At 41.7% G+C, this 19840-nt stretch overlaps 2 protein-coding genes across 2 annotated transcripts; one reads left to right on the forward strand and one right to left on the reverse strand.

Moving 5' to 3' along the window:
• Nucleotides 1–750: 750 nt before the first annotated feature.
• Nucleotides 751–13167, forward strand: polr1b (RNA polymerase I subunit B). The gene is made up of 15 exons (XM_030070894.1): nt 751–927; nt 1604–1771; nt 2726–2872; nt 2976–3108; nt 3257–3393; nt 3806–4029; nt 4136–4307; nt 5065–5236; nt 5896–6177; nt 7033–7166; nt 7283–7453; nt 7954–8110; nt 9219–9415; nt 9513–9763; nt 11678–13167. The coding sequence occupies exons 1-15, from the start codon at nt 751–753 to the stop codon at nt 12558–12560; spliced, it is 3405 nt and encodes a 1134-aa protein (XP_029926754.1). The 3' UTR covers nt 12561–13167.
• Nucleotides 13168–13280: 113 nt separating this feature from the next.
• On the reverse strand, nt 13281–15550 carry nanp (N-acetylneuraminic acid phosphatase). Its single transcript, XM_030070895.1, has 2 exons — nt 15409–15550; nt 13281–14100 (listed from the first exon to the last, which is right to left on the reverse strand). The coding sequence occupies exons 1-2, from the start codon at nt 15496–15498 to the stop codon at nt 13459–13461; spliced, it is 732 nt and encodes a 243-aa protein (XP_029926755.1). The 5' UTR covers nt 15499–15550; the 3' UTR covers nt 13281–13458.
• Between the last annotated feature and the right edge of the window lie 4290 nt (nt 15551–19840).

Here is a 19840-nt window from a genome sequence, read left to right on the forward strand (position 1 = left end):
TCAGATAAGAGATTCCACGCAAATTTCAAAAGGATGAGAAGACAGAGTTAAAACTTTATTCATTTCAATGGGGAAAATTGAAAAATACAAATTAAAGCCCACAAAGACAGATTGCTCCACTTTGCTGACTGACCTTTCAATTTACATTGGCTCAGTTTCTGTTGTGCATTAGATGACAGAGTTAAGTTAAAGAAGGCCTGGTAAGTTGAAGGTTACAGCAAAGACACATTGACCTTGTGACCTCCATTCTATGGAAAAGAGACAAACTCTATTTTAAAAAAAAATCAGTCTGTTTAATACACTCCTGCATATTTGCAGACACACACCTGATAAAAGATGGATTAAAATGCTGACCCATCGGTAGACTAAGCACTTTGATCCGGAACGTATTCAGTACATTTAGACGAACTTCCGTAGACAAAAACTGAACTTTTTCAGACAGGTTCTCGTTGGTGAGGTAGATTTTTTACGAAAATTTCTTTAAATTGTCGGGCTATATAGTGCATCTCTTATACGCCGAATTCACTAGAAGATCACAACATTTATGAAATGTGCAAACTAATGAATAACAAGTGTGCATATTAGCCCATAACAAGGCCAACTTAAACTCGCCAGATGTTGAATTAAGTTTGGTGGCAGTGCGGCAGGTCTGAATAAGAGCGCTGTCCCTTTAAGCGTCAAAGCGCCGTTCACTTCCCGGTGGCAGAGGGTTGTACTTCCTGTGTCACCATGCACATGTGGTAAACAAGCATGGATTTTTCAACCAAGTGGACTAACCTACCCAAAGGGCCGAGTTTAAAAAACCTGACAGAGAGAGGGTTTGGCATCCCGAAGGAGACGCAGCATGCGGCGGTGCAGGACCTGACCAGGGCGCACATCGAGTCCTTCGACCAGGCTGTCACCGAGGGACTGAGCCGCGTCGTGCAGGTCAGACTCACGGTCTTCCCACCAAGGATGTGACTGAACTAAGACTAGTGAAGCATGTTAGTGAACTGAAATAGTCCTAAAAGCTGGAGTGTGAGAAAATACTCTAATTAAACCAAAAGTGCATCCTCTACTTCCAAAAAACACCTGTAATTAAAAACACATGTGATAAGCCGTATCAACAGTGAAGTGAAGGAACTATTAAATTATGAGTAAAAATAAAGTTATTCTCCAGTTACTTGTGCACTGTTCATGATGGCTAATTCTTTTTATCTACGGCAAAAGTCAGTCACAAGCTATTTAACTAAACCCTGTCTGAAAATGACCTGAAACTAAACCAAAATTGAACTCTAATGTGAAAATGACATAATGCACATCAGCACACTCAGACCTTGTCAGTCAGATGGGTTTTGACTAGTTGATTATACGGTTCCATTATTCTGTAAGATTTTAATTCTGTAAAACATTTTTTTTTTTTTTTGTTTTATGTGCCAAGTTTCTCCCCAGTCAGCTGTTTTATAAAGCTTCATATGAAATCAGCTGCACCCTCAAACTGTCCTGCCACTTCTGGTGACCTCCTATCATCCCTTCTTCCTGCAGCAAACTGTCTCTGTGTTTTAATGAAATCTCATGTGACATCTCTCTCTCTCTCTTCCCTCTCTCTCTCTCTCTCTCTCAGGGCATTCCTCCCTTTGAGTTCAAATTCAGAAATGACAGAATCAGTCTGGCGTTTGTCGAAGCCACCATCCACAGCCCGTTGGCCGCCAAGGGGAGCATCTGCAGGGACCTGAGGGTGTTTCCAGCCGAGTGCCGGGGGAGAAGATGTTCGTACAAGGGGAAGCTGGTGGTAAGCCTGAGCTGCGCCATGCTTTTACAGATGCAAATTACCCCCTTAGCTCGTCAAATGAACTAAACTAAACCTTCCTTGGTAACAAATAGTGGAAGAAATGCATTTAAAGTTGCATCAAAATTGTACAAGAAAGGCCCGACGTGCTGTCATTGTCCTTTACATCTTCTTTACAAACATGTTTCATTACAGAGCGAGCAGTCGGTGTCTTCAAAGACACATGGTTTGGACGCCTCTGGGGTTTTTAGACTGTCTCGCTCTCAGGCAGGCAGACGGGTAGCTCAGTAGTGATGTAATTGGGGAGGTTTTGGTCAGGGCCATGCAAAAATATTAAAATACACCGATTAGCCATAACATTATAACCACCTGTCCAGTCTAATGCAGTTCAATGCAACAGAAAAAGAACAGACCCTCCAGACATGTCATAGTACAGGAGTGCTGTGGTACAGTAGAAACCTCACTTATTGCACCTGTAATTATACTTTCTTCTGTCATGTTGCTGTCTTTACCATTAGTCATCTGAATAAGAAATTTTCAATAAATAAATACCTAAAAACAACCCACATTTACATACAGTTAAACTTATGAAATGTAAGAACACTGTACATATAATTATTATCATTGTTATTATTATTGTTATTTTTTTGTAATGGCTTTATTTTATATGTATATTTATTTAACCATAACAACTACAATGTTATACTTGTAACATCTACAGTGTGTCCCATGCACTAATATCTTCTTGTAAATACTTTCTTAAAACTTAAACTGGCTTTGTAGTCGTCATACATTGTCAGCGGTCCAGTCCCTCCACATCTTTTTATAGATGCAGGAGATGCGTCATTCTCCTGTCTGCAAGCTTAATGTACCAGGCTGTTCCTCAGCATCGTCAGACAGAGTTCAGGGTTTTGAGCAGTCTTTTCTTTTTTTTTTTTTTTTTTTGTATCTTCTTAGGCTGACATCAGCTGGTCAGTCAATGACATCCCCAAAGGCATCATCAAACAGTCCCTGGGCCAGGTGCCCATCATGGTGAAGTCCAAGCTCTGCAACCTGCATGGCCTTTCTCCCAAAGAGCTCGTCGAGCACCACGAAGAAGCAGAGGTACGGCTCGTCAGACGCATCAGTGAGACAAACAGCTGTTCATTTGTTGTATCTGCTTTAATGTATTAAGTGCAACCCCCCTCTGTCTCTCTGACGTTAACAGGAAATGGGTGGATATTTCATCGTGAACGGAATTGAGAAGGTTATCCGTATGCTGATCATGCCGAGGAGGAACTATCCTATTGCCATGTCGAGGCCCAAGTGGAAGAGCAGAGGCCAGGGCTACACCCAGTATGGTAAATAAAACGGTGGAGCTACGGTGCAAATCGCTGTGGAGCACACTCGGCTGCTAAATCTGAATTTGAGTGAACATTGGGTCATTTTTGGCGTCGTAACTGCAAATTTCCTGTCTTGTTAAATGGGATCGATCTTCTCTTTCCACAGGTATATCCATGCGCTGCGTGAAACAGGAGCACACAGCCATCAACATGAATCTGCATTACCTGGACAACGGGACAGTGATGCTGAACTTCATTTACCAGAAAGAGCTCTTCTTCCTTCCACTAGGCTTCGCACTCAAGGTAATTTGGACTTATCAGAAAAACCCCAAATATATAAAATAGTAAGCTCCATCACTTCATCTGGAAATTTACTGCTGAAATCCTGCAAAGATCTGTAACTTTTTTTTCTTTTTTAAAGTGAAAAGTACCTCCAATGTGTCTTGAAAGCTATGCAGGAAGGATCTCTACCATTGCACATGTGACGTTTTCAGGATTAAAAAAAAAAATCACAAAATTACAAGCGTGCAGTCGTAAGTTAGTGCAAAATTGCTAACAAATGTCTTGTGTGAGACTATTAAAAGAAAAATAGCCCTCAAACTCTGAAAGTGTGTCCTGCAATGGAGTATGAATGCCATGGACTTTTTTTTTCTTGGAGGTTTGGTGTCATACATCATGTTTTAACAATGCTCCTTCTCCTCGTTGTGTAATCCAGGCTCTGGTGGACTTCACCGATTTCCAGATCTACCAGGAGCTGATCAAAGGCCGCGAGGACGATTCCTTCTTCAAGAGCTGTGTGTCGGAGATGCTGCGGATCGTCATGGAGGAAGGCTGCACCACCCGCAGCAAGGTGCTAAACTACCTGGGAGAGCGCTTCCGGGTCAAAATGAACCTGCCTGAGTGGTACACCAACGAGCAGTGTGCCAACTTCCTGCTGGAGTAAGAGCGCCGCCTTGCCTTTTTGGACTTACACCACGACAGCAGCGTCGCCCCGTCGCTTTTGGTCAGTTGTTGTTAATGTAACTGTGTTTTTTGTTTTCATCAGCGAGTGCATCTGTATCCACCTGAAGTCCGACATGGAGAAGTTCTACCTGCTGTGTCTGATGACCAGGAAGCTTTTCACCTTTGCCAAGCAGGAGTGCATGGAGGAGAACCCAGACAGTCTCATGTGTCAGGAGGTGCTCACCCCCGGTCAGCTCTACCTCATGTTTCTGAAGGCAAGTCGTTTATTTAGAGTTTATTTAGTCCAGTACAGAGTATCTGCTGGAAAGTCTTTTTTAGAAGCCAGAGGTCTTGACAACTGGCAGTGTAATCATGATTTATTGATATTGATCAATAATCTATCAAAGCCCTCCAGACATGTTATAGTACAAGAATGCTGTGGTACAGTAGAAACTTCACTTACTATGCCTTTTAATGATCATTTCTTTTGTCATGTTGCTGTCTTTACCAGAAGTCATTTGAATAAGAAATATTCAGTAAATAAATACAACAAAATAACCCGCATTTATGTACAGATAAACTTAGGAAATATAAGAACACTGAACATATTATTATTATTCTAATTTTTAAATTTATTTATTTTATATGTATATATTATATGTATTTTTTGTTTTAATATTCATATTATAGTTGTAACATCTACAGTATGTCCCATGCATTACTACTGTCTTGTAAATGCTTTCTTAAAATGTAAACTGGCTTTTCTTTGAGTCTTTTCCTCCCAAACTTTTAAATACATTGTCTTTATAAATTAATGTATTGCTTTATTGTTCTCATACGCTGTCAACACTACAGTCCTTCCACATCTTTTTATAGTTTTGTTTTATGACTTCATAAAGTCTATACCTTACATTTTACTGTAACTTTGCCTTTAAAATGTCTGTCGTCTGTCTACTCCTTGCTCTCCGTGAAGCAGTTCATAAACTTCATAAACAAATTGCAAATTATAATTCTCTTACAATATGCTGACAGGAGAGACTGACTGCCTGGTTGGTGTCTGTGAAGATTGCCGTGGACAAGAGGGGCAGCAGGCTGAGCGGAGCGGTGACTGCTGAGAACATGGTGAAGATGTTCAACCTGGGCACCGACTTGACCAAACCGTTTGAGTATCTGCTGGCCACCGGGAATCTGAGCTCCAAGACAGGTGAGGCCGCGTGAGGCGTGCTGTGCTGCCACATCTGCTTCATTTATTTAAATAAAAACAAAAAAACAAACATGAATGCTATTTGCTCGTTTAGAGTCAGGTCAATTAAGTTACATTGTACCAGTGTGTTTCATATTGTGATTAACAGACTTTGGTTACACTATGATTGTAAGTAAAGCTTAGTATTTCTTTTAATCCAGCTTGGTGGATTTACAGCATAAGGGCATATCTACAAAGTCTTACTAATCAAAGATAAGCATTCTTAAGTGACTTTAAAGTGCATTCTCTGACTGTCTTAATTTGTGTTACAAAATGCCTCACAAAACGATTATAGGAAAAGTAAAATAGAAGAAAGGTAGTGGAGTATTAAATGGTAAAAATGAATATGTTTACTGCAGTGATATAATAGAAAAGTACCTCAAACCAATGCAATTTAAAATGAAGAAAAATTAAATCACTGTGCAAGATAAAATGGAGAAAATAAAATGTAAGCCTTATAAATAAAAATAGGCTTTTAAGAGTGATTTGACAGCAGGTACTGAATCTGCCAGCCTGGGCTCCTCTGGCTCCTCTGGCTAAAACAAACCATAAAGAAGTATTTTTCTATACTGTTTGTAAGGCTGAATGACCCTGACCGGTCTCTCTCGCTGCGTCCCCAGGTCTCGGCATGCTGCAGAACACCGGCCTGTGCGTGGTGGCCGACAAGCTCAATTTCATCCGCTACCTGTCCCACTTCCGCTGCGTGCACAGAGGAGCGGCGTTCGCCAAGATGAGGACCACCTCGGTGCGTAAGCTGCTGCCCGAGTCCTGGGGCTTCCTGTGTCCCGTCCACACTCCCGACGGAGAGCCCTGCGGCCTCATGAACCACATGACGGCCAGCTGTGAGATCGTGGGCCCTGCCCTGCCCACCACCACCCTGCCCGCTCTGCTCTGCTCCCTGGGTGAGTGCCAACACGAGTTACCTGCTTCAGGAGTGAGCCTTGTGAGTCAGAGTAGTTGCTGTGAAGTTGCACTAGATGTCCTCTCCTGATTCAAAATAGCCCTGGCACTCTGTCAGCCCATTTGCAGCCAGCTGCCACAAATTTGGGAGTATTGTCTGACGCTGCCTCAAGCTTTGATGAGCTGATGAAATCGATGTGAAACAGAACGGCGCGGTCTCGCTCAGAAAAATTACACTCAAATCGGTCGAGAACAATTTAGCCAAATTAAGCCATTTTTATCTTTGAGCAATTTGGAGAAAATCATTCACGCTTTTATGTCTGCACATTAAGGCGGCTGTAACTCTGCTCTGTCCATCTGGAGACGTGAAAGTCTCTTTCAGTGGCATAGACAGACAAAATTACATCATCAGTTAAATCTGATTGTAAGATTTTACAGATTTCTTCTGTAACTGTTTGTCTGGCTCCAAACTCTATCACTAATCTGTTAAGCCCCTATAAACCAGCGTGAATCCTCTGATCCTCTGGCAGCTGTTCTTAAGTCTAAGCTTAAAGGTGAAAAGTGGCGCCTTCATGTTTTAGGTTTTATTTTACTTTATGAGTTTGATGTTTATTTTATTTGTTAAAGCACTTAGCGAACAATTTTAATTTGCAACCATATTGGTTTCATCTCCTTACATTTGATGCTCAGGATCAGTGCACGTAACTCTGCACAGAGCTTGCAGCAGCACAGATGCACTATGGATTAAGATGAAGTGATCCTGGCCTTAAACTCTTGTTTTGACACACTAAAGTAAGTGTCAGTCAGTCAGAATACATCATATAAAATCTCTCTCTCTCTTTCTTATGGTGATCAAGGTGTTACCCCTGTGGATGGCTCTCCTGGCCAAGCCTTTTCAGACTGCTACCATGTGGTCCTGGATGGGGCCATGGTGGGCTGGGTGGAGGCTGAATTAGCCCCAATTCTGGTTGATTCACTGCGCAGATTCAAGGTACACTAGGCATGCCTGTTCAACATCATTTGTAATTACTGGAATGGGTTTACTGCCAGCCCGCTTATGAAATAAAACGTGTGTATGATAGCAATATTTATTATTTGCACTTGCAGGTGTTGAAAGAGAATAAGATCCCCCCCTGGACCGAGATAGTGCTGGTTCCCAAAACGGGCAAGGCCAGCTTGTACCCAGGCCTGTACCTGTTCACTACACCCTGTCGCATGGTGCGGCCCGTCCGCAACCTGGCTCAGGGCAAGCAGGAGCTGATCGGCACCTTTGAGCAGGTACATGAACGCTGCGTGATGCTGTGCTGATTATTAGGGCCGCAACTAATGATTTTTGTCATTGTCAATTAATGTAGCCTATTTTTTTTTTCCTGGTAATCAATGAGTCATTTCATCTGTAAAATGTTAAAAATGATGACAAATGCCTCTCACTAGTTATCACAGCTCAAAGCGATGTCTGTCTGTCTGTCCAACTGCATCAATAAATAAATAAATAATAATATAAATAATAATAAAAATAATGAATAATAAAAAATATGCTGATATAAAATGGAGAAAAGCAAGCAAATAATTGCATTTGTGAAGCTTTAGCCAGCAAGTGTTTGTTTTTTTTACTTGATAAATGATTATCAATTGACTACTTGATTAATCAGCTGATCTTTTCAGCCCTATAAGTTATGAGACCATTACCTGGAATGCATAACTGTAAAAACTGATATGTTTTGCATTGATTCTGTAGTTTCAGTGCAATTTATTTGTTTTTCTCCACACTGCTGCAGCTGTACATCAATGTGGGCATCATGGAGAATGACATTGAGCCGGGCGTGACCACACACCAGGAGCTTTTCCCTCACAGCATGCTCAGTGTGGTGGCTAACTTCATCCCCTACTCTGACCACAACCAAAGTCCCAGGAACATGTACCAGTGTCAGATGGGTAAGGCTGAGACAGGGTTGATGGACTGAAAAAGTTTTGTCTTGTAAATGAAAGAATCTTTGTTAAACTGAACATTAAAGCATCTTCTCAGCCTAAATCACAAAGTGAATCTGCAGTTCAGATGAACGTCCCATCTCCCTTCTTTGAGATGAAATGAAATCCTGGTGTTTGGTTTGTACATTTCTCTGGCCACAGAAAGTGACCAAATGAAACTGGAGAGCGAAATATAAAACCATCTTGCAAACAGTACTGGATGCCCCATCCAGAGAACGCTTGATACTTTTTCACTCTTGTCACTTTGGTATAATATGAAAAACAGCTAAAGACGAGATGAGCCATGTGCAGTTTACTGATATCACATTACATGATTTATCAAAGTAGAATTTTTTTCAAAGGTAAGTTCATCAGTGAGTTGAACAAACATCAGCAAAGATATGAAAACTTTGGTTTCTAATTTTCTGTGTACAGTATAATCCAAGTTTAGACTATTTGTGTGTTCAGTACGTCCCAAACCAGTGTAGCTTCATTAAAACATCGCTAAATAAACCCTTGCTGTTGGCAGCTGGACTGCACATTCACCTCGCTGAAGACCTTCCTGCCGGGTGTTGATTGGCCAGCAGTCCAGGGTGGCATGGGCAGGTTTAACAAACTCTCATCCTGACCCTGACCTTTGAGTTGATGAACCCTGAAATAAGGAACTTGAGTTTTCGGTTGCAGGACAGCTGACCAGAGTCACTTCCAACAACTTAGAGAATGAACACTCCCTAGAAATTAAAGTGGGTTTCAATTCCTATAAAGTTACCTCTCTTTCTGGAACTGAAAACCCAGTTTCTCTCATTTCAAACAGAGTTTTCACTAAACGCGCTTTCTGGAATACACCCCTGCTCACACACTGGCTTGCGTCAGTGTGTTGTTTTTACTATTGTTTTATGGAAACTGCCCCATCGACTCCATTAACAGAAATGGCCTCAGTTTCTGAAGGCTTTGTTCATTCATGACAATCTTGGTGAGTTAAATGATAGAAAATGTGAAGGTTTTTGGGTGAGGAACTCCTTTAGAGCAGGGTCTCTGTCCACCAGGGATTCACGTCCACTGTCTCTCTTCACAGGTAAGCAGACGATGGGTTTCCCCCTCCACTCGTACAGGGATCGCTCCGATAACAAGCTGTACCGCCTGCAGACCCCGCAGAGCCCGCTGGTCAGGCCCTACATGTACGACCACTACAACATGGACAACTACCCCATTGGCACCAACGCCATCGTGGCAGTCATATCCTACACAGGCTATGACATGGAGGACGCCATGGTGAGACATGACTTATTTCTCCAGCACAGTGCATCGAAGAGACCTTATCTTGAGTGTTTAAATGGAGCAACCACCTCACACGTTGGTATCTTTTTAGATCGTGAACAAGTCATCGTGGGAGAGGGGTTTTGCTCACGGGTGCATCTACAAGACCGAGCTGGTGGACCTGGCCGACAAGATGAAGGGAGAAGACAACATGGTGTTTGGGACCAAGCCAGGAGACCCCAAGGTGAATGACAGACTGGACGCCGATGGACTTCCCCCGATCGGGTCGGTGCTTCACTATGGAGACCCGTTTTACAGCTACATCAACCTCAACACCGGCCAGAGCTACGTCACCTTCTACAAGTGAGTCGCAACGCTTTCAGTGCTTTGTCATGTCCTGTCTCGTGTGGTGGTAGATTTGTCTTTTTCCAGCTGGTTAAATGTTTGGATTTTTTTAATACTTTATTTTTTTCAATGATTATTGACATATCTGCTTCCACACTTGCATTTCATGTGAAAAGCATTTTTTTTTTAAAATAAAGAACACAAAAAACAATACAAAACGGAAAAACAAAACAAAATTGCTCAAACTCCACTACAAAAGAAGAAGAAAAAAAAAAACACACACAAAAGAAAAATGTGACGAATTAGTTGGACACTGCTAATATTTTGTGCCTTCAGTTCATATATACGCATGCGTACATGTATACATACCCATCGAATTACACACAATAGGTCTACCCATACATATACACAGTATACAATACACACCACTTGCAGGGAGTGTCAATAGCATAATAATCTCTTTGAAAATGAAAAAAAAAAATCGTATTGACCTTCTAATTCCTTTTGATGATGTAGTTATAATTTACGGTCATCTAAAGTCCACCTTTTCTCAAACACATCTTCTATATTCCTTATTTTGTGAATTATTTTTTTAAGAAGTTCAACTTCTTTAATCATAATTTTCCATTTTGTTAGGTCTCGGGGTTTAGTTGTTTTCCACCCTTTCGTAATTTGCTTCAGAGCTGTGATTATCAAGATTCTGAATAGATCATTTCCATCTTGATTAAGACCGGTTGGAGGTTTTCCCAACATAATATGCTCTGCTTTCAAATACAGAGTTTTTTTTTAAAGACCTCTTAAATAATAAATTAAATATAATTAGTAAGTCCATTAATATAAATTTAAACACCTGCAGCCAAAAGTCATTTAGAATTTTACATGAAAAGAAAACATGCAGGAAATTTGCGTTCTTTTCACCACAGTTCCTCCAACATTGAGAATTTAAAAGCTGGTTAAATCTAATGCCATTCATAAAATTAAAGCTATGTAAAACAATATTGCATGCTTTTTTTTTTTTTTTTTTTTTTTTTTTTTTAGCTGCAATCAGCAACTCTATAGCTCATACTGTCAGTCTCTTGACAAAAATGTCCCCACCCTTTGGCGGCCACAGTTTTCGCCCTAGGAGGCTGAAATTTGGCAGGAGGTCAAGTGTCAAGTGTGGGTGTGTGCAGGTGTGTGTTTGTGTTCGTGCCAATTGGCTAAAAGCCGGTGTGGCGATGGGAGTGGCCTATTGCAGAAAGGCGCATAACTTCCAAATGGATTCACAGATTTGCATAAGATTTTGTGGAAAGGTCGGTTGTGAGTCAGAGGAGAGTTGATTAACTGTTCATGCCAACTAAACTGTCATCAGTTCTAAATGAATTCAAGTAAAATGGCCAAGCAAAGACACGTACACACACACACAGATTGACAGCCACTTTCACTGGTGACTGTTTACCCAGCCTTCTACACTTAAGCCACGCTCCCTTTCATAACTCATGAACCATTGTGACACTTGTGGGAGGCATCATTGGCAGCCGTCATTGTTTACAGTATCTTATGTAGCAGTGAGTTGGCAGAGTGTCACATCTGAGCAGATGGTGCTGTGGATTGTGGTAAATGTCACGCTTTCAGTACATATCTTTATTACAACCATTTGAATACCAAATTTTATGTTTCCTTGCTTCACGTGTTTTTCTGTGCAGAATAATATCAGCCAATATATCATTAGCTGAAGGTTTTTACTGCCAAATTATCTATTGGCCTCAAACATCCAATATCAGTGAGGCTGTTGTCTGGATATGTGATTGGTTACCAACGACTTGTCTAACCCCAGATCCTTGGAAGAGTACAGTAACTTTTTTTCTAATGATTATTCAAATGGTGCATTCAAGTTTTGGAGTGAATCTTTCAAAACACAAATTAATAATCTGTTTTCTGTTCTGTTTTTAGGAGCCAGGAGAGCTGTGTTGTTGACAACATAAAGATCTGCAGCAACGACACCGGCTCGGGCCGTTTTAAGCGCATCTGCATCACCATGCGAGTGCCGCGCAACCCCACCATCGGCGACAAGTTTGCCAGCCGCCACGGCCAGAAGGGCATCCTGAGCCGCCTGTGGCCCGCCGAGGACATGCCCTTCACCGAGAGCGGCATGTGTCCCGACATCCTGTTCAACCCCCACGGCTTCCCCTCGCGTATGACCATCGGAATGCTGATCGAGAGCATGGCCGGCAAGTCGGGCGCCCTGCACGGCCTGAGCCACGACGCCACGCCCTTCACCTTCTCCGAGGAGAGCTCTGCGCTGGAGTACTTTGGCGACCTCCTGCGGGCTGCAGGGTACAACCACTACGGCACAGAGCGGCTCTACAGCGGACTGAGCGGTGTGGAGCTGGAGGCGGACATCTTCATCGGCGTCGTCTACTACCAGCGTCTGCGTCACATGGTCTCTGACAAGTTTCAGGTGAGGACCACAGGCGCGCGGGACAAGGTGACCAACCAGCCCGTTGGAGGCAGGAACATCCAGGGAGGCATCCGGTTTGGGGAGATGGAGCGGGACGCCCTGCTGGCCCACGGCTCCTCCTTCCTGCTTCACGATCGCCTCTTCAACTGCTCGGACCGCTCGGTGGCTCAGGTGTGCATTGACTGTGGCAGCCTCCTCTCCCCTCTGCTGGAGAAGCCTCCGCCCTCCTGGTCGGCCATGCGCCACCGCAAGACTGTCTGCACCCTGTGTGGCAAAAGTGACTCTATCGACACCGTATCTGTCCCTTATGTCTTCCGCTACTTTGTGGCAGAGCTCGCAGCAATGAACATCAAAGTCAAGTTAGAAGTAAAGTGAATCCTGTGGGACTTGGAGTGAAGACGTGCAGTATGTCTTAACTCTGTGAATACAAGCATGTTGCATTCAGCCATGGAATTTGTTTCTATGCATTTTGTCCAAATGTTTCTCTGTCATGTAGTTGTGCTGGATTTGGCTGTGCTAAAGAAGGAAAATCATGAAACCACGTTGTGCAACAGAATAGCCAGGAGGTTTGCGTCCTTTGTCCAAGGCGGTTTATTGACAGACCAAGACTTTTGGCAAAGGTAGCAACACATGATGGTATGAGTATGGAATGAAGGCTTTTGGGAAGATGTTTAAAAGCAACTCAAAGACATTTTCTGCTGATAAAAAATTACAATAGGAAAATATTCTGTTGTTTTTTTTTTTTTTTTCTTTCATTCATAAGATTTTACAGCATAATAAATAAGATTTGCCACCCACTGACCAAATTTGTCTGTCATAAACGATAATTAGTGTACTGTAGGGCTTGGTTATGTATTGATACTATATCAATATGATGTGAGACTAGGTATCATCTGGGATTTTGAATATTGCAATGTTTTGATATGACATACATGTTGTCTTTTCATGGTTTTATAGACTGCAATACAGTAAAGAGATCCGATTTTTCTGAATTTATCAGACTGTCCTGGCTGATTGACTGTCTATCAAAAAGTCATCCCTTCAATATTGTCTCTGTATCTATATTGAGATATTCATTCAAAGAGCCCAACCATAGTGTGTTGCATGCAGCTTAGCGAGGTACTTAAGGCTCAAATATTCAAGTTGGACCAGTATTCATTTCATATTCACCACTAAACTTAAATATAATGAAATTCCCACGATATCCCAGCTTCTTTAATGATCTTCCTCCTCATTTGATTGGTTCACAAATGGTTTGTTTTATCAGGTTGCTTCATTCCAGTTTCGCCAGGATATCGGGCAGGTCTAGCACAGTTGGAATGGTAAAGTCTGGTTTCACTGAACCGTCTGGCAGAGCGCGGCCTGTGTTGTTGATCCAAACTGTAGCCTGAACCCCGGCGTTGAAGCCCCCCTGGATGTCGGTGTCCAGCGAGTCTCCCACCATCACACAGTCCTGGGCCTCCACCCCCAGCAGAGTGAAACAGTGTCTGAAGATGGAGACTGACGGTTTCTGCTCGGCATGTTCCCCGCCGACCACGACGGCATCGAAGAACTCCTCACATCCCACCACCGCCACTTTCTCCCTCTGCGTCTGAGTGTCCCCGTTGGTCAGCAGCAGCAGCTTGTATCTGGGCCGCAGGGCCTTCAGCAGGCTGCATGTAGCCGGCGACAGCCTGAGCACCTCCAGGCGACTGTTTTTCCACAAGTGGTAGCACTCAGCTGGCAGAGAGGGTTTGGGACAGCTCCCCGCCGCCTCCTCGATGCTCTCCTGCCAGTGGCCCACCCGCACCTCGTCTATGGATCTGCCCGCTGTGGCATCAAAACTCTCGTGGAAGAGCTTCTGCTGGAACTTGGCACAAATGCTGCCGACGGTGTCGTCATCAAGGCCCAGCGTCGTCCTCAGAAGTTCGCCGGTCTGTGAGATTCAAACACAGCTTATGACCTTGATCTAACAATTTAAGTGATAAATCACAACAAGGCCTGCTTTGCATTGATCCTAGAAAGGATAAACGTTTATTATGAGCTAAATAATTGACAGTGACACACCACTGTAATAATACAGCTGTGAAGCAACACAGAAATAATCAGTTTATGTAGCCAGACGTGCACCCTTACCTGTGGCATGTTTACCTGAGAGACAATAGTCAATAAGATTTAGCACAATAATACTGGTTTATTACAGCTCAGTGGATGGTAGTGACTAATTTGTTCCTTACTTTTGTTTTCATATATAAAAAATTAAGCAGTTTTTTTTTATAATAATAATAAAAACTTAATATAAACAGTGCTTATTAATTATTGAATGATGACTACTACAGTTGGACTAAAGGCTTAAAATAGTAACTAGTACAATCACTCACAGGTATATATTACACAGCAACTAGTAAATTACAACTAGTGTCTTGTGAGATACTGACTAGTGCCAATGTTCTGCCACAATTATGACCAGCAAGCATAAAAAAGATTAGTAATACCAACTGATCTATAATATACTTTTATTATAAATAAGTGGTAGAACCTAATTTCTAGTCTATTAACTGGCAGAATAACAGCTGGTCCATTATTAGGAGACAAACCACAAAGTCTGCAGATTTAACCAAAATTTATATTATATTTTTATATAAGAGACACGCAAAACATTACATGTTGAGTATTCAATTTGGCTTGTAGGTTAATGTTAGGGTTTGGTATAAATTTGTTATAATGACTAAAATTAGTGAAAGGATGTAGAGAATGAATATAGGTTAATTAGGTGATGCCTTCGCCATCCTAGGGAAAAAAGTTGCTATTTACATTCACAGACATGACTTGGACGTTTTCTGCATCCTGATTGCGTGACTCTGACTTCCTGCTGTCACTGAATCGTTTGAATGAAACTTAATTTCTTCAAAAATAAGGTCCATGCTTCAAAATGTGATTTATACGAACGACATCCTACCATGGAATCAACCGCTTAGTGTTTTTAAGAATTATATACGGTGAAACATCCATTTAAAATGTCATTTTTAACAAAAATAAACGGAGCAATCATCACAGCAGTGTAAACAACACTCACGCTGACTTTAGCTGAAATACATCATCCCATTCTTTCACATTTACATCCATTTACTTTTTTTTTTTTTTTTTTTTTTTTTTAATTCAGCCTCGCTATTTCAATGAGCAGAGCTGAATGGGCACCACCGAGGCTGGAGGATTACTGATTGGCTATAGTTGATCGATTCACCTTCTGTAAGGCCACGTGTCCCGCTCGAGCCGTGTCGATCAGCGTGTTGTCCAGGTCCAACAGAAGCGCCTGGACGCGTCGGTCTGTCATGACTGGCGATCAAATTTACTGAAGTTACCACCAAAAAAATACACCTCATGTATCTGCGGAAGTGGCCACCTGGCGTTTGCATTGAATTATGGGTGATGTAGTGCTGAAGTGTGACTTGTAATTGCTGGTTTCATCCGTGAGAGGGCACAAATGCATCAAAATAAAACTTCAGGTACTTGCAAAGTTTACTCTCTTTCCCCACTGACACAATTTTTTTTTCTTTGTCTTGCCTTTATTTCAGTTGCACCAGAAACCTCAACCGGGTCCTGCAGACTCCGACAAAGAAATAAGATAAAATAAAAATAAAATAAAAACATAAAGATGGAAATAGGTCCTGCGCACAATTGTTTAAGCAAAATACATTTATGCATATAATACAGGCACAACATATACCACAAAAATCCCATAATAATATTACAGTGCATAAATACATACCAAACAGGATGGCATGTTCACTATATGACACTTTTAATCACCACTGGAATGTTAATGGAATATGAAATAATACATTTAATACATAAATATTAATAAATTGGAAATAATAAGACAGTTTAAAGAACAATTCACTGCTAATACAAGTCTCTACTGGAATACTGGGAATATTGTATTGATACCTTGGAACTGAAACAGCAGAAATAGAAAATGAGTAGGCTACCATTTTCTTTTGCACTGTTTCTTTTACAGCAATTTTCATAGTATTTTATTTTGAAATGTACTGTAAATCGTGAGGAAGACTTGATGACTCACAAAGATTTCAATGGCTGTTTGAAAATGAGACAATTAGGTCAGCAAATTACTCAGAGAAGGCTTGGAACACAAGGAAGAGTGCACTATGGGAATATATATTTTCTTCTAAATTAATTAATATATATATATATATATATATATATATATATATATATATTTTTTTTTTTTTTTTTTTTTAATTCTATCTGTTTTGTTTATTTATTATTTCATTTTGTATAAACGATTGTGTATGGTTTACTCTTGTGCTTACTAAAGGTGTCTTGCAATCCTGCTTTTGTTGGGCCGGCTAATGGCATGACATCATCACTCATTCATTCATTCATTCATTCATTCAAAACTGCACATAAAATACCATAAAGCCACTTTTAAGTCACTACTAAGCACCACACACACACACACACCATAACTTTGATATATGAATATTATAGGCTTATTCTAATTATCATGGCCTTATAATTTATTGTGATATTAGTTTTGTTTTTTTTTATGGGAATGAGTCTTGGAGCAAAATGTTGCAGTCTGCCTCCCCTCTCTTCATTAAAGCCACCATGCACAATTTTCCATCTTGGATGACTTTTCCAATCCTTCAGTGATTAAATCATGGCGAGCGCCTGCACATCAGCCTATCACAGACGAGGCTTTTCTTAGAGCAAAACCAAATGAAAACGAGCAGGAAACAACGAGCGTGTGTGTTGAAACATCACCTGCCTAAATAAATCCTCCGCCGTGGCTCCTGACCATGTATCGCCCCAGTCTAAACACATGTGCACACGCACATTCACACAACTTGCAAAATCAAAACATACCTCAATTCTTATGCAACCCGTCCTTTTTCTTGCTCTCTCATCTGGCACGGGGCCAGAGGTTCACACGCAATAGTGTGCAGGCCTGTTGCACTACCCAACCCAATCAGAAATCACAACAGTGCTTTCTCACGTTACCTATGTGGATTTGTACTGCAGTCCTTCAAGGAACCTAGCCTCATTATTTCAATTACTCTGAAACTAGACAATGTCAGAGATAAACTATAAATCAGGAACTAATGTGAGAGGACTAACCTGCTATTATGTATCAGAACAAACAACACCTGCCGGTTGCATGCGAAGGAGGCATATGCCTTTATGACAGACATCTCACAAATGAATTTTTTTATTACCCATAACCTTAAAAAAAGGAAGAGAAACATAAACAGTGGATGCGTGAAGTGTGAAGTTACTCGTAAATGTTAAGGTGGAATTTTCCCTGTGATGTGGGGGGAAAACCAGAGAGGAGAGTGACTTCCCCAAAAGTCCATGTGTGTGTGACTGCTAAGAGACTGGAGGCGTCTGAGGGACCGGTGAGGCCTGTTGTCTTTGTCTGCACCACTCTCTCCCTCTCTCTCTCTCTCTCTCTCACACACACACACACACACACCATTCCTCTTTTATCTGTGTGGGTGGTCACGGCTAAACAGCCACACGCTACCTCTCAGCTGGGCACCGTGACTCACCTGCACCCCTTCCACAAAATAATTATTTTAAGGGAGTTATCCCATCAAATGTCTCGTCGCCTATCCACACCATGGAGATAACCTCTTTGTCCACTTTCCCCCCCAGAGGTTTAAAATACTTAAATATCAGATATACAAAAGACTGTTTTAGTGCCCCTCCCCTCCACCTGAACCTCACATAGGACATTTGATTCTTTACAATTACAGCTGGATGTGACCTGTGTGTGTACAGGTGTGTATGTGTGTGTGAGAGGGCAGGGTTGCTCCTCTTTTGTGACCCATTCTGGGTGAGGATTGGATGGGGCAAGAGAGTTATCAGTGAGTAAGACAGGAGAGTTTAAAGGACCCCCAGTCCATCACAGGGACACTGCAAAAAAATCTCTCATCTTAACAAATCACATATTTAGTGTCCAAATCTTGTTTTTCTCAAAACATGTGAAAAAAAATCTACCAGTAGGATGAGATAATCCCACTTGTTTCCAGTGCACTTTCACTTGTTTCAGGAATTTAGTATAAATCTCTTGAAACAAAGCAGAATAAGGCAGATGCGGCCACTATAGTCTCAAGAATATGACATTTGAGTCAAGAAAATTCTTGCAACAAGTTCATTAGCATTAGAAACTAGTGGGATTATCTCATCCCAGTGTCAGATTTTTTCACTTTTTTTTTAAGAAAAACAAGATTTTAAGACCAAATATGAAAAAGTGTGAAGGAGTTTACTGCATAGGATTCATAGGATCGTGCTGCGGCTGCTGCTCCTGGGCCTTCCTCAATAACCTAAAGGGAATCTATGTGACATCAGAGAGCTACGTGCAATAGTACATGTGCAGAACGTTATTTAAAAAATTTAAATGAACATATCTGGACTCTCGAAAAGATGCATCTCGTCCATTCCAGTTTTTTTCCCTTGGGAATCACTCAGCTAGAAAACGCTGCGTTTGACAAGTGTCATTCCAAAGTCGATATCTGCCATCATTAAATACCTTTTAAAATATTGAACATTCTTCAGTTTGCATACTTCTGAGTGATTTGGATCAAATGTGCCGGCAATGCTGCGATAGAAAAGGAAAACGACAGCTGTAACTCAACTGACCTCTTGTCAAGGTGCTCGCATCAGCCTTGCCTCTGATACACAGACAAACACTGGCCACACACACACGTAGATGTGAGATTTTATCACGGCCAGGGGAATGTATGAACTACAGTCTAAATGGAGAAACAGTGCTGTGCTTAATGGCACTTGTCATGGTAACACGGGGAGTCTGGCAACCTGCACGTACACACAAACAAAAACAGAGTGATCTGGGGCAGGATGGTGCCTCCTCAGGCGGTTATGTAATGCACTGCATGATCAAGGAGCGATATGCTATTCTGTGAAGCTTATGTAAATCGTATGTCAGAGGGCCCCGTCGGCGCTGGAGCTGCCACACACCAGCATCACTGTCAAATCACACGTATTCAGGCACACACATGCACATGATCACTGCAGAAAACCCCACTTAACATATCAAGTATTTTCTTTAAAAAACAAACAAAAAATTGTATCTAATGCAGCTTCATTTGTTTCAGGAATTCTTGTGGGAGCAGGTATGAATCTGCTGAAATAAGGCAGAATAAGGCAGATCAGCTCATTAGGATCAAGAAAATGACTCTTGATTCAAGAAAATTCGAGAGACAGGTGGATTAGCATTGGAAACAAGTGGGATCATCTCATCCTGCTCATCTGGCAGATTTTCTTTTCTTTTTTTTTCTTTTTTTTTTACCTAGTTTGAATAATATAATAACAAGATCTCTTTTCTTTTTTTTTTTTTGCACTGTAGAGTACGTGCATGTGTGTTTTCTCAAGCTTGCATCCATGGAAAAACATGGATGTATATATCACTGTGCATCAGTCGAAGTGTGGGTGTGCTGAGCGCTCCTGCTGATGAGAGACGGGACCTCCCATCGTCGTCTGGCACATTGCCAGGGCTCCCAGTTGCCCCTGCTGTTTCTCTGCTGATACACCTGAGTTCTCCTGACCAGCCACTGAACCGGCGCAGCAGCACGGAGGGGTGGGGTGGGGTGGGGGAGGGGGGCTTTACCCACCCAGAAAATATGTGTGGTCAC

This window comes from Myripristis murdjan, chromosome 15 (assembly GCF_902150065.1).
Source record: "Myripristis murdjan chromosome 15, fMyrMur1.1, whole genome shotgun sequence".
In the NCBI taxonomy this organism is placed as follows: domain Eukaryota; kingdom Metazoa; phylum Chordata; class Actinopteri; order Holocentriformes; family Holocentridae; genus Myripristis; species Myripristis murdjan.

Excerpts from the sequence above, each read along its gene's own strand:
- polr1b (XM_030070894.1), top strand. The coding sequence starts at position 751 with ATGGATTTTTCAACCAAGTGGACTAACCTACCCAAAGGGCCGAGTTTA. Across the intron at positions 7,167-7,282 it reads ATTCACTGCGCAGATTCAAG|GTGTTGAAAGAGAATAAGAT; the intron begins GTACACTAGGCA and ends TTGCACTTGCAG. Across the intron at positions 7,454-7,953 it reads TGATCGGCACCTTTGAGCAG|CTGTACATCAATGTGGGCAT; the intron begins GTACATGAACGC and ends ACACTGCTGCAG.
- nanp (XM_030070895.1), bottom strand. The coding sequence starts at position 15,498 with ATGACAGACCGACGCGTCCAGGCGCTTCTGTTGGACCTGGACAACACG. Across the intron at positions 14,101-15,408 it reads GACACGTGGCCTTACAGAAG|ACCGGCGAACTTCTGAGGAC; the intron begins GTGAATCGATCA and ends TGAATCTCACAG.